Source organism: Malaya genurostris, chromosome 3, assembly GCF_030247185.1.
Source record: "Malaya genurostris strain Urasoe2022 chromosome 3, Malgen_1.1, whole genome shotgun sequence".
Lineage (NCBI taxonomy): Eukaryota > Metazoa > Arthropoda > Insecta > Diptera > Culicidae > Malaya > Malaya genurostris.
This window is the reverse complement of record NC_080572.1, coordinates 173,737,462-173,752,877: the sequence shown is the minus strand read 5'-3', so window position 1 is coordinate 173,752,877 and position 15,416 is coordinate 173,737,462. Positions and strand designations below refer to the sequence as shown.

General features: G+C 34.6%; 2 protein-coding genes across 2 annotated transcripts; one reads left to right on the top strand and one right to left on the bottom strand.

Moving 5' to 3' along the window:
- The first annotated feature begins 7,127 nt into the window (after positions 1-7,127).
- LOC131436382 (COP9 signalosome complex subunit 1b) lies at positions 7,128-9,251 on the top strand. The gene is made up of 4 exons (XM_058605083.1): positions 7,128-7,269; positions 7,407-7,721; positions 7,776-8,807; positions 8,907-9,251. The coding sequence occupies exons 1-4, from the start codon at positions 7,246-7,248 to the stop codon at positions 8,985-8,987; spliced, it is 1,452 nt and encodes a 483-aa protein (XP_058461066.1). The 5' UTR covers positions 7,128-7,245; the 3' UTR covers positions 8,988-9,251.
- LOC131436383 (corepressor interacting with RBPJ 1) lies at positions 9,174-10,508 on the bottom strand. The gene is made up of 3 exons (XM_058605085.1): positions 10,350-10,508; positions 9,992-10,275; positions 9,174-9,928 (listed from the first exon to the last, which is right to left on the bottom strand). Exons 1-3 carry the CDS (start codon positions 10,419-10,421, stop codon positions 9,322-9,324), a joined length of 963 nt encoding a protein of 320 aa, XP_058461068.1. The 5' UTR covers positions 10,422-10,508; the 3' UTR covers positions 9,174-9,321.
- Between the last annotated feature and the right edge of the window lie 4,908 nt (positions 10,509-15,416).

The window sequence follows — 15,416 nt, the reverse complement described above, 5'->3', positions numbered from 1 at the left end:
ATTTATCCGGTTTTTGCATTCAAAGTTTTTACCAACTGTCGCTGTGAACGAGGCATGGTTTGTTATGAGCAACCTGATCTATGTTGCGTTCTCACAGCGGCCGTCGATAAAAACTTAGCAAAAACCAGATAATGATATTTGTTTTGGAAAAACGTAGTTAAGTTTTTGCATTCTAAGTTTATTTGTCCGGTTCTTGCGAGAAGGATGTTCTTAAACGATTCTTGCATTGAAAATTTTGTGTGCGGTTTTTGCTCTCAATGTTTTTTTTCTGGTTTTTGCATTCAAACATAATTAAACGTATTTTCCAAACAAAGTTTTTTTTCGTATGTTATTCTCTACGACGGTGTTATATGAAGATATATCAAACAAAATAGATTTAGAGCTGTTTTAAGCAGTTCAAATTTCTTGGTAGATTCTTCAGAAGGCCATATAAACAAGTGACAGGTTCGCTTTATATACATTCTCTTATATTACTTACTAAGCCGTTCCTACGTTTACCTCTTAACAACTTGTAAGAAACGATAGCTGAAACCGTTGCAATCAAAATACTGGACGGTAATACCGCTGACAGACATGTGATTTCTGTACAACGCTGTACGCGTACAACGATGAGGTGACAGACATGTTTTGCGCACAGAATAAATATACAGTGAAACGAAACAACTCAGATGATCGACAATATAGAAACCAAAAATTTTTGCCGTTTGAGATGTATTCCTAGTAACTGATTTATGACAGATATAATCAATGCCTCTCTGAATTATCAAACTAATTTTATGTGTGAATGTTCATCGAATGACAGTTTTACTCATATCAAATTTTATGGTTTTAAGGTACATTTATGCCACGTTTGTTCTGGGACACAGGAGTTTTTCCTTCATTGTTTTCAATGTAATTAGCATTAGGGAAAATTTTATGTCCATAATATTGATGTTGTACCATAACATTCACTGACATCGAATAAAATAGAAAATGGAAGAAAAATGAAAGGCATTTAGAACTAATTTCCGAAACATGAGCACTATTTCTATGCAACGACGCCGATTTCTACCAAAAAGCTGATGAATCACTAAATTTTGTTTCTAAATCATGCCAACTTCTGCCAAATCGGCATAAATTTCAAGGTGTTCAACCATAATTCCTTTTTCACCCGCATATTCACGATAAAAATAAAAGCGCATAAACTTTTAACATTGAGTCCCAAAATAATACATAAATCTAAGATATTCTTAGTATGTAACCATCAAAATCGGCATGGCACACACATATTCCAGAAAAATTCTGTCAATGTAACAGTTTATTCATTACGAAATTTTCATAAAAAGGATTATGTTTATCATAAAGCTGATTTTGAAACATTCTTGAATTTTAAATCATTCCGCAATAGATTTGACATAGGTTTGATGTCTAATTTTGCTTTCTATCCAACAAGTTTTCTTTCTATCCAACGGCAGTCAACCTGATGATTAGAGAAGATTTAGAGTTTCCAGAAGTGAATATAGGGGACCAAGGTGATAAATGGAATTTCGATTGATCATCAATAAACAGGATGATTACACAATTGGTTTATTGACGTATTCGATATTTATCGTTTATTATTATCACGTGTGCATTCAAAATATGAATCATTATATTTTCAAATCCATTGCAACAATAAATTTACTTGTCATTGAATAGAAAACGATTACTCAATATGATTTTATGTGCAAATATGAATACATTATTTTCCTTATTTGTATTTCAAAACTTCACCAAATTTATTAACATTTTTTGGTTTGACTGCTTTTTGAGTTTTATGATGCTTGTTAGCATTTTACCAAGATTTTTTTCAAAATATGACAATGGTTGTTTATTATTTGATGCTCAGATGAAGGAAATATTGTTTCATGAGTTCACCATCGCTCGCCAATGGCGATGGTAGCAGTAAACAGAGATGTGATTTTGCGCAGTACAACGATGAATGACCGTAGTACGGAAATCACCGTTGTATAATGATGCTTGCGTGATACCACCGTGATTTAGGGTGACAGACATGTGATTTCACGGTGCACAGTGATTCCGATATCACGTCTGTCATAAGCTATCGTCTGTCATAGGCATCTTTTTGCATGCATTTTAGGAGCATTTACGCACCCATTCTCCACCAGACGGTGCTTTTGCTGTCACGGGTTGCTCAACTACATTACTATTACACTGGGAAATCTATGTTTGCTTGATTTATGCTTCTACAAAGTTAACGTTACAACTTCTAAAGAGGAAAAACTTTGCCGGAAATGCTAACCTTTAAATCAATTTCAGCGACTAAGATAAATCTGCGGGTAATTTTATCGTCTCATTTACTATTTCCAATAGTAATAGGTTCGGAAATCATCTAAAATAAAAAAGATAAATAGTTTCACACTTCTTTACTAGTAATTGAAGTATCGCCCTGTTTGTTGGCATGGAACACGGAGGGTGACACTTATGTAAACAAATGGAATAACAATGTCGCCATTTATAGTTCTTTGTATTACTAAGATTGAGATTTTTGTAGAATCCGAATTTTTAAGTAAAATTTTAGGATTTTGAAGCATTTATTGGTAGGAGAGAAAAACTCGATATGTTTACTTTTGTAAGATTCGCCCTTCTTTGAAAAACAACTGATATATAAATATTGATCACTCCAGGGAATCCAAAACAAATTGAAAAAGACATCACAGTTACACCATCTGTTGACGGAAAAGGTAACGAATTCAATATTGTTTAAAAGTTTGCGTTTAGCATGCGCCATAATCTGAAATTTCAACACTTCCCACTTGTACGCGGCGGGCAGATTCCTCACACGGCTATGTCTGCCAGCCATTTTTGCCGGAATTCTGTCAGAATTCCGGCCAAAGTCTGGTTATAAACGGTTATGTTTCTGTCGGACTCTTGCCATATGAGATTGGCAGAACCGCTTTGAGTCGGTTCTATATTTTTTGCATTTTGATTTTATTTTTTCAATAAAAAAGTACATATGAAAGGCAATAAGTTATTGCCCATCATATATACTAATTATGAAAAATGTTACTGCCAATAACATTGCTTTTCCACTACCAAACATATGGACATTAAAATCTCATTTACCTCGTCTCATGATTCGTTTTTTGTATGTACATGCGGGATTGATGAATATCAAATGAAGTCAAAAAAAAAAGAAAAAATGAAGATAATAATTTTGTATAATAAATAAGACACGTACGGGGCGGGGTTTTTCCGCATGATGTCCTTTTAGATGTGGGAAATTTTCTAATTTTTAAATGTTGTTTTTTTTTCTGATGAAATAAAATGAAAACGAATTGCTATTGTGTATTAGACCCACTCGGAAATCATCATCATAGTAAACCTGAGTACAAGTGTATTGACGGTGAACCGATTTCATTGAGGGGTATGGTATATGAATTGAATGGTATATGAAAAATCATAGACTATTCCATCTTGAGTTTATCCTTGCACTTTTAGATTTTGTAAAGGATTGTGTTATAACCTACATTAAAAGCTTTTTTTTGTGCAGTGCATATGGAGAATGTTTTACATATTTGGGGTTGTTTGATTCAAAATATGATTTTTTTTTCGAAGAGTGGTTCAAACGAGCAAAAATGAAAACGAGTCTTGAAACCAGGTGAATAAAATGAAAATACTGGTATATTGACCAATCCACTCGTGAATGTAATAGTATGTTCACATTAGCGCTGATATCAAGTGATATACGGATATACTTGATATCCGATGATATCATGTGCGATATCACATGATATCCCATACAATTTTATGTCAACGCGTATCACCATTTTGGCATGATATCCGGGATATCATGTACGATATCATGTCGAGTTGTCAAAAATCGCTACTAGCAACACGGATGATGGCATTGAACGTACTCATTTATAAACGTCACTTTGAGAGTGACAATAAACAATCATTATAATTTTAAATTTTTCAACGAATACTGGGGTTCGGAAACCATTAATTGCAAGACTTCAATTATTGATTGAATTGTAGGAGAGAAAAGCAATATTATTGATCTTACTGCTAATGGGAACATTCAATATGACAACTTGATTGTCAAACGATATCATTTCGATCATATGTGAACACTTCGACATGATATGCATATCATCTCGGTATATCAAGTGATATCAGCGCTAATGTGAACATGGTATAAAAGGGTGTGGTTAATACTAGTGTGGATGTGTCCAAGATGTCAAGCCAATCATTGAAGTAATATACGAAGCGGAAACCCATAAAGTGTGTAGATAACAGCTAAAATTATCATAAAAATGTTTTTTTTGAAAGTCTCTAAGCACTTCTGGTGAAGCTCTCAACGCGTTAGCATGTGGGTTCGCACTAGTACGACGAAAATTTGTGTATTTCTTGTTCGAGGAAGAAAGATTTTTCGCGCTTCGGAGTAATTCAGTGTTGCGACACCGCGGAACTATCATCGGGAGTCACTATAAAAACAATTACAATCGAAAACAAAATAAAAATCGAAAATAATAACACAATCGAAAAATAACCTAACAATATTCAGGCGAGATGGGCCATCCTTGGCCTTAGCCTGTCATGTTAGTGACACAGCAAATAAAAAAAATAGTCTAACATTTAATGGGACTGAGTATTACTTCGTTAGTCTGTGGTTAAAAGTTCAAAACTTATGAAATTCTAAGCGCATTCTTTTCAGTGTAAGCTTTTGATACTATTAACAGAGATGCCAGGTGAAAATTTCAAATATCTGCAGACAGGGTTTAAAAAGTCTGTAAATGTGAAATAAATCTGCAGTTAGCAAGCATGCCTTGCTGGCAGCAATTTCTCTATTAAGTATGACACGCAAAACTGATTTGGCGAGCGAAAAAAAGGTCGCGGTAATTTAAAAAGTCTGTAAATTTTGACGAAAGTCTGCGAAAAACTCGATTTTCAAAAGTCTGTAAAAGTCTGCACAACAAAAAATGTCTGCAGCACTATGTCCGAAATCTGCAGATTTGCAGACAAATCTGCAGATCTGGCATCTCTGACTATTAAACGCTTTTTTCCACTGTGTAAAACTGAACCCGCTGTCAAATTGACCGCGGTTGCACGCAATGCAAATGTGTGTGGACCCTTGGCATCGTAAACCTTACCCACTTAGAAAAAAACGTTCAACGGTGGTCCTTCATTGGTCCAATACGTTGGATCATTGGTCCAATGAAAGTCCAATCAATCGTTCAACGGGAGGCAAACACGGGACCTTCGTTTGCCGATTTTGAAACAGACCGTTGAACCGAATGCCATTTTTTCGTTCAACAAACCCGGCAGACAGAGGTCCATTGTTGAGCCATTTTTAACATGAGGAGTTGGAGCCCCGTTGGACTAGTTTTACTGCAGAATTTCTGAAGTTTTTTTCCACTTATTTGTTTAAACTAACAATACATACCTGCACAATACTTCTACTTCACGTAGAATAACAACAAATTTTCTTTCTATGGAAAGGTAACACTTAATTTTCACACTATTTTTGCAAGAGAAAAAACAACAACAAACCGTTCCAGCAAATTGAACGAATATTTCGTGCAATATATCGTTCAACAAGCGCTCAAAAATCAACAAAATTGAACGGTCTGCTGAGAGGGTAATAGCAGCCCTTACACGTGACAATATTATTGTCAATCCAAAGTATTGTCAATACCGTCAATCCAATTGACTTGGTAACTTGAGTCCGCATTTTTCGAGAAAATCAAGCGTTTGGAGCTTCAAATATTGCAAATGAACATTGAAATATTGAGAGATGAGTTCATTGCACATATTTGGCAGTTTCCTCTCTGGAGAGAAAGTATTGTCGGATTGATGAGCAGTTTTGATTTCTTGACAATATTTTCGTCAATCCAATGCAGTTTCCATCACACGATCAAAAGTATTGTCAATACTCCTTGTATTGACAATAATATTGTCTCGTGTAAGGGCAGCTAATGGATTATGCCTTAATAAATATATCTTTGAAAAAAAAAATGTGTGTGAAACATAGCCGTCAAATTATAGGAAAATAATAACGGTATTGATGACATTACTGATCCTCAAGCTGATCCTCGTGTAATAGTATGTTCACATTAGAGCTGATATCAAGTGATATACGGATATACTTGATATCCGATGATATCATGTGCGATATCACTTGATATCCCATACAATTTGATGTCAACGCGTATCACCATTTTGGCATGATATACAGGATATCATGTACGATATCATATCGAGATGTCAAAAATCGCAACTAGAAACACGGAAAATGGCATTGGACGCACTCATTTATGAACGTCACTTTGAGAGTGACAATAAACAATCATTATAATTTCGAATTTTTCAACGAATACTGGCGTTCGGAGACCATTGAATGCAAGACTTCAATTATTGATTGAATTGTAGGAGAGAAAAGCAATATTATTGATCTTATACCATGTTCACATTAGCGCTTATATCACTTGATATACCGAGATGATACGCATATCACGTGGAAGTGTTCACATATGATCGAAATGATATCGTTTGACAATCAAGTTGACATATTGAATGTTCCCATTAGGAGTAAGATCAATAATATTGCTTTTCTCTCCTACAATTCAATCAATAATTGAAGTCTTGCATTTAATGTTTTTCGAACGCCAGTATTCGTTGAAAAATTCGAAATTATAATGATTGTTCAATGTGACCCTCAAAGTGACGTTCATAAATGAGTGCGTTCAATGCCATTATCCGTGTTGCTAGTTGCGATTTTTGACAACTCGACATGATATCGTACATGATATCCCGGATATCATGCCAAAATGGTGATACGCGTTGACATAAAATTGTATGGGATATCAAGTGATATCACACATGATATCATCGGATATCAAGTATATCCGTATATCACTTGATATCAGCGCTAATGTGAACATACTATTACTCCTAATGGGAACATTCAATATGACAACTTGATTGTCAAACGATATCATTTCGATCATATGTGAACACTTCCACGTGATATGCGTATCATCTCGGTATATCAAGTGATATAAGCGCTAATGTGAACATGGTATAAGGTCACTGTTTTGGGAAAAATGTTCTCGCAATCTCAGATTTAAAATTGGCAACACTGTAGTACATTGAATTTTCGGGTAAAAAAATTGACATTTACCGCCGACATCAAAATCAGAGAAAAAACACTTGTATTTTGGCTGTTTTTCAATAGAAGGAAAATATCTATCCTGGTTCGCGATGCCACTTCCGTTGATTATACCGGTAAGTCCATAAAGGAGCAATTTTATTTGCAAAGGTCATAATTCCTAGGATTCAATATTATTACCCTTTCATGGGTTTCTGTTCGGTAATCCATTCCAAGGAAAAGCTATTTTCAGAGATTTAATTTTTGATTTCAGAACGCAGTTGAGCCGATGCAGGTCGATGCTCAACCTGAGGATAATGAAAATAATGAAGAGGACATGTATATCGTGGAAAATTCATCTCTTGATTTGGAGGTCTATGCCAACCAATATATTGGACTTGCTAAGTTGCATAGGCTAATTTATATTGCGGATCATTGCCCGACACTTCGTTTGGAAGCGCTTAAAATGGCTATTAACTATGTCACAACGACCTACAATGTAACATTGTATCAACATCTACACAAAAAACTAGCCGATATATCCGCTGGAAACACACTACCCGATGTTACCGTGCAATCGAGTTCACAGGTAAAGCCTCTAGCGTATATTATAAAATAATGTTAATGTGTAATATTTTCGAAGGATGTTCCGAGTTTTGATGCAGCGTGGGTAGAGACCAAAAGTAAAAAGTCGGCACTTAAGTTGGAAAAATTAGACTGCGATTTAAAGAACTACAAAGCGAATTCTATCAAGGAAAGTATCCGCCGAGGTCACGACGACCTTGGTGACCATTATTTAAATTGCGGTGATCTATCTAATGCACTCAAATGTTACTCCCGGGCCCGTGACTATTGCACAAGTGGAAAGCATGTTGTTAACATGTGTCTTAATGTTATTAAAGTGTCCATCTATCTGCAGAACTGGTCTCATGTTCTGAGTTATGTTTCAAAGGCAGAAGGTACAACAGAAATCGCGGAAACATCCAAGGAGAAAGATCCAAATCAAGCTGTAGTTACACGCTTAAAGTGCGCTGCTGGTCTTGCTGAATTGGCTACACGCAAATACAAATCTGCTGCTAAACATCTTTTGCAAGCCAACTTTGATTTATGCGATTTTCCGGAAATGATTTCCACTAATAATGTGGCAATGTATGGAGGACTATGTGCCTTGGCTACATTTGATCGGCAAGAGTTAAAGAATGTTATTTCCAGTAGTTCGTTCAAATTGTTTCTCGAATTAGAACCACAACTTCGTGACATTATTTTCAAATTCTATGAGTCAAAATATGCATCTTGTCTCAAGCTGTTGGATGAGATCAAGGATAATCTTCTTCTGGATATGTATATCGCCCCGGTTGTTAATGCACTTTATACGCAAATACGCAACCGTGCATTGGTGCAGTATTTTAGTCCGTACATGTCGGCAGATATGCGCAAAATGGCAACTGCCTTCAATCGTTCAGTTGGAGCGCTTGAAAATGAATTAATGCAACTTATACTGGATGGTCAGATACAAGCTCGAATCGATTCGCATAATAAAATTCTATACGCCAAGGACGCTGACCACAGAAGTGCCACGTTCGAGAAAGCAATCAACGTTGGTAAAGAATTCCAACGTCGCTCACGGATGCTCATTTTAAGAGCGGCTATGGTTAGACATCATATTCACGTTAAGGTAATCCAGCACTGTAAAATCAAATCCACTTTCTTAAATAAATAGAAATAGTGCGTCATATACTGAACGAAAATTGATACATTATTTTCTATTTTACAGAATCAACCACGTGAAAGCAATCATGCAACGGAAATTCTCCCAGCTACTGGATCTTCCACATCCACTCTAGTACGCAATTGATTAAATCTGAACGAGGACGAGTTCTTCGCACGATTCAAGAGAAAAACTAAATAACAGGAACAAACAGCGCATACATAAAGTGAATATGATGAACATGAAAAAGGAAGCTCGACTGTTGATAGTAGCCTTCGAATTGAACGAGATTTAGGACTTTCGAGTTGAAAAAAAGCGAAATCGAAACAAAAATACATTACAATAATTGATATGTTTTACGAATAAAATTTCAGATACACATGTTTGAAAACAATGCATTTTATCATGTTATTCCTTGTTGCTGTTAATTAGAGCATATCCCGAATGTAAGAATAATGAATATCAGTATAAAAGAATTAGATCAGTATCTCTTACGATCTCTATTGGCACTTCTCGAGCGATCTCTTCTGGAACCACTGATGTACTGTTTACGGTGTAAATGTGGGGACCGTGACCGTTTTCTAATTTTGTCATTGTTCGTGTTTCGTTGACCATATGATGATTCGGAGAAATATGAATCATTTTTGCGGCTAGTTGATTTTTTTCGAGATAAGCGCTTTTCATCCTGATGAGAGTCCGAAGAACTGTTTGAATCTTTCCTTTTTCGTCGTTTTTCAGTTTTGTGGCGCTTTTCTATTTTCTCCAATTTTTTTAAAAGCTTTTTCTTTTGCTTGGTAGTTAGTGACTTCAGAAAATCTGTTTCTGTTTGAATCTTATCTAATCCAGGTTCTTCGATCAGTTGATGGGAAGTTGCCAGTTCTTTGGCACTTCTCTTCATGGCAAGACCGTCCTCGCGAAGTCCTTGCTCTAGATCGTTTTTAGACAGGATCTGGTTAGATTCCGCTTCCGAATGAATCTTCTTGGCCTCACTCATTGACAAACTGTACATTGTGCACTCTTTGTCGGTATTAATGTGACCCCATTTGTGACATTTGATGCAGCGAACGTTGCGAACTTGGATACCGAAACTAACATGAAAACATTTAGATGTCACTAGTCAGTATTACATATATTTCAAGGGTACTACTTACGGCTGATCTCGGATCTCGGTATCTCCCTTGCAGTAACTTTCACGCGGAGCATTGTACTTTCTCTGCCATTCAAATTTGTACTCTGCCTCATCAGTAGTTTCCTTTTCCCGTTCTTTCTTCATTCCCGGAGGCAGCTCATACATGAAATTAACGCTAAGTTTATCTTTACTCTCTTTGCTTAGCATCGCTTTATTATCGTGCAATTCCTGTTCCTTTTCATATTGGTTACGAAGTTCTTCCTGTTTTTTCTTGTATGCATCTGCCTGCTGTTCAGCCATCCATACCTAAAGGACGAATCAGGAAATTTATACAAACAATAAATATAGACTTGATGAATATCAAATTCATATAAAATTACCCGTTTCAGATTATCTCTGGATGCAGGATGAAAAAATTTCTTGCACATATAGTTGTTGAAACCTTTACCCATTGTATTAGATTATTATTTCACGACTCCAAATAAACTTAAAAGATTTAATAAACTTTCTTTCACAGTAATTGCAAAATAACAAAGACGTCAAATTCAGAGTACTGAGATGATTATTCAAAAGGGTCTAAACGACCGATTAGTTTGCAATGTAACGCTACAACATGTAACATACGTAACGATACATACAGATTTCACCAAAAGTATTAAGGAAAAAATTGAACTATCTATTAGTATTTAAGCTATTTATTAGTATTTGATTGCAATGACGAGATAAACGTTTAGGTATCAACGTACAAATCACTTTTTAAAATATATATTTTTTGTGCAGATATTTAATGAAGAACACTGAAATCCATTTATATTAAAATTTGTTACTAAATTGAACTTAAAAGTTTTTCTATGAAAATATCTGGCATCTCTGACTTAGGCACGGTTCGCCATTTTTTTCGTTCAATAAACCCGGCCGACAGAGGTCCATTGTTGAGTTATTTTTAATATGAGGGTTTCGGTTGGACTAGTTTTATTAAAGAATTTTGGAAGTTTCCAACTACATATTTCTTTAAATAAATACTACATACCTGTGGAATACTTCTACTTCACCTAGAATAACAAAACATTTTCTTTCTATATAAAAAACAGCGTTCCAACAAACTGAACGTCCATGGTCTGCCACCGAAATGTTTGTCTGCCCACGGCTTCAAAGCAACCTCCAGAATACTTTCCTGATAATATGTCGCATTTACCTTGACGCCAGGCTCGAAGGTCTGAAGTTGGTTACACTTCGAGTGCCGGACCCTGTATTAACGTTAAAACATGTTATTTTGTGCAGGTGTTAACATAGTATAACACGCTTAGGCTTGATTGAAAGCTACACGCAGTGAAATGAAGCATGTTTAAAATAGTAAACCAGTTAGTAGATATTTAAATTTGGTTTATGTTGATTTCTAGAAAGAATATAAATATTTTGAACCATTTTCTCCCTTCAACATCCATGATGATTTTTGTTTGATTTGAAAGAAAATTTCGGTCTCCCCAAACGAAACAAATATTTGTTCCGGTTGATTGTTCTGTTGAAATAAACTAACCATATATTACATGTCAAGAAAAGTTGAGTTGATGTTATCGGCAATGTCCATGTTGATTCAATCCTGTTATACATAGGATATCGAGAATAAATTTGGCTCATTTTATCTACGATTATATTTGTGTAATGACACAACTAAGATTACTGTTTAAAGGGATCGCTTTGCTTTCATATTTTATAAAACGGCGCAATATTTTTCCCACGGATACTACAGAGAATTTTTGCTGCCGCAGATAAAGTTTGTTCGCGTTTTAAAGCTAAAATTTTATCTGCATCTTTCATATTCTAGGGGCTTTGCAATAACCAATATTTAATTAATATTTTTGAAAGTTGCATAACACTACAGAATACATTTTCTTTACAAAAAAATATTGGATGCATAATCTCTATCTTGACTGGACAGATGGAGAACCGAATCATAGTTTAAAAATTTAAATATCAGGGCTTGAATGTGGTATGTGAATAATTCGATCGTCTCGCGACAAAAGTTCCGAATGTTTTACAAGTTTCCTATGTCAAACAATAGTTTGATTTTCAATAATTTGAAAACGAAAATAAATTAAAACAAAAGTAGTATCAAAAATTACCTTGTAAATTATTTTTAAAGAAATAATCTTATTTTTGAAAACCAACAAAAATGTAAGATTCTTATAAACAAAAGCGTTAATTGAAATAACTAATCGTTTTAGGTCAATTTTTTACAACTGAAAAATTTGTAAATTCGAAGCACTAAAATTATTGACTTTATCTAAAGTTCGTTTATTTAAAACTAATTTTTCAAATTGAATTTACTATGAAATTGGTTGTCAAGAAATTCACAGGAACTCACAAGTAAAATATTTGTTATTTTGATCAAAATATTGACCAGAACAAACTAATGTCGTTTTCGCTTGATACCCACTTTCCACCCTAACTGCTGTCAAACCATTTGTTTGAAGCTAGTTTCGAACCTAGTTTTAACGTTGTTGAACTGAAAATCGAGTCAGTTTCAAACCTGATTTTTATATTAGGTTTGCTCAAACCCCCGTTACTAAGTACGAAATCAACACAGTTTCTTGAAAAGTGTTTGTTTGATGAAACTACCCTGGGCCAGTTTAAGTTTTCTCAAGCGAAAACGACATAATCCATTGAGAAAAATTTATTATGTAGTTTTAGGCATTAGTTAAACCCAAATTTGGTTATTTTTATAATATTTTGCTCTGCGTGTACCATTAATTCATTGATCAAGTTGTGTGACGAGGAACAAGTATAATTTTCCCCTCGCACTGACAACATCAAGCTATTCTCTTTCACACATATTATATGCACTATTATATAAAGTGTGTACGCATCATGAGAGCGTGCTTTCTTTCACCTCTAGAACTGGATCACACCAAATTGCTAGAGCAGAGCTCTAAAATTCTCTGAGGTGGATGCAGATATTTTCATCGAAGTGAGCTCCGGCCTTTTTTGGAAAGAGCTGTGCACTGTCAGTTCGTTTTGTAGAAGAATGGGTAGAACATAATAGTGAGTATCTCGGGTTGTACTAAACGCAACAACTTAATTCTTTTTCCATGTTATCATATATATGATATATGTCATCATATATATGAGCAATTTATAATAAAATTTTCATCAGTGTGAGAAACCATAATTCTGGAAGCGAAGCCATCAACTTGCAAATTTCACATAGTTAACTAAAACGAACGATTAACTATATTCGGAAGTGTGAAAGAAGCATACCAGTTTTTTTTTTCATATTCACGTCCTCTAGTTATAGTACATTTCGTGCTTGACACCGATAGAGATTCGTAGAGTGCCTATAACCAGAGCGACGACTTCTCATTCGTAATGTTGGCAACAATTCAAAACATTTAATCCGAAATATTGGCAGTGTAGTTACAGGACGACGGAGGGATAAATACATTTAAAATCATAATTTTGAACGCGTAAAAATTTGAATGTTAAGGCTTCTTGTTGTTTTATTGTGTTTTTCATGAATACTTATCAATTTAATGAATATTTACAATATTTCTACTATCTGAACTTATAAGGAGAGAAGTCTGCCAAGTAGATATTTCATTTTTGCAATGACTGAGTGTAAACATATGTTAAAGAAGTCAAAGGAATGAGAAACTCTCACTGAAAGGATGACTTTTTTGATTCATGCTAATATTCGAAATATACTTTCCCCTGTGCGTTTCGTCTTTGACTTATCAATCCATCAGAGGTTCGTTTCAGTCTGTTTTTTGTTCCGTGAGGTATTTGTCAATAATTTGTAAACAGTTCTGGAAAGTTTGTAGCAAACGATTTTTAACCTATTAACTGATGTCAACTGTCATAGTTATAGACTGAAGATTTAGGAATCTTGAATTACTACGATATATTACCTATAGTTTATTTACTTTATATTTAATCGAGGTGTCTAATTAATTTCGACTTGTTGATAGCTTGGATCAAGTTTTTTTTCTATTTTTTCCGTTCCTCGCAAAACGCTCAGGGATACTACGAAGAGAAGACACTAGCTTTGTTTGCGGTGTTGTTATTTAAAGTTGTCTGCTATACTGTGTTTCTTCGATTGCCCAGTAAAATGTCAAGACACGAAACATGGCACCCGACACTGGGTTTACTTTTTGCACTCTGATGAGGAACATATTGTGTGTTTTTGATAACAAAAACAACGGCGTAAATAAAACAGATATGGTATGGTACGAGTAAAAAGAACTTGCTAACCCCACAATTGCAACCGAAGGAAACTCCGCAATGGTTCTGGGGATACTCTTGCAGCCATTCCTTCTACCATCAGACTAGGCTTATAAGAAGAAGTGACTACACAACAAAACATGTGAATAATTATGTAGACGTAAAATTTCATGGGATAGTTTTTCATTTGATGCTTGTTCACAAACGATTCAAAACAGTCTTGAAACAATGCTCGATGCAAATGCTTTCCTGGAGGGGTAATATTAATGAATTTAATTAAAATGGAAATGCTTGTTATTGTTTTGTATAGTGCTTGACGGTTTTTACAAATTATGTGTTCGCAGTTAGTGAGCCCCTTTTGACATCAACAAAATCAACAATGAAATTTTAAAAACTGCTAGAGATAGCCGCATTCTCTGAAATCAAATTGTCTCGAGTTGGTCATAATAGAGGAATTCCAGAAATGGGTAGTAAGTTATCAGACTTCACATACTTTGATCTGGAAGAAACTTTGCACACGTTATCAGTATGAGAATTCATTTATTTTGCACGGATGTATAGACTAATTCGACTCAAGACTAAATTACAAATAGGGCGGTTGATTTTCCATATCGTCGTAACTCAAAAATAATACATTGTACGCAAATGAAGTCCAAGAAGAAGTTGTAGCAATTTGATTATGCGCACTAAAAAAAATACATCGAAAATATATTTTTTAACTTTTTTATGTAATTTTCATTTAATTAAATGGAAAATTAACCGAAAACTTGCAATATAATTTTGATTTTAAATTTACCATTTTTTAATAGAACACTTGACGTAACTTGAGTTAATTTGCACATAGTAACCTTTTTCATAGAAATATTACGAAATTTCAATCGATCAACCAAATTATTTTATTATCAAAGCTTAAGAGCAGTCACCAACCAATATAGGTATGTTTTTCTAATGCATATTGATAAATGTGAAAATTAACGTAGTAATATTTCAACATTGCTTATTGATTAAACATTAAAGTTTCTATCCATCGTGTTGATATTCGAGGAATATGATTCTGATGAATCAATAGCCGCGAATATACATACTTTTTTCGCGAATAATTTGATAATTCTGTTCGAGAGCTCAATCAGAGTGCTAACCATGAAACGATTCTGTATGATAAGAATCGGTGGCGAAGTCAGCTGAAGCAGGAAGTTCAAATTCCAATTATGAATTTAATACCAAGATCT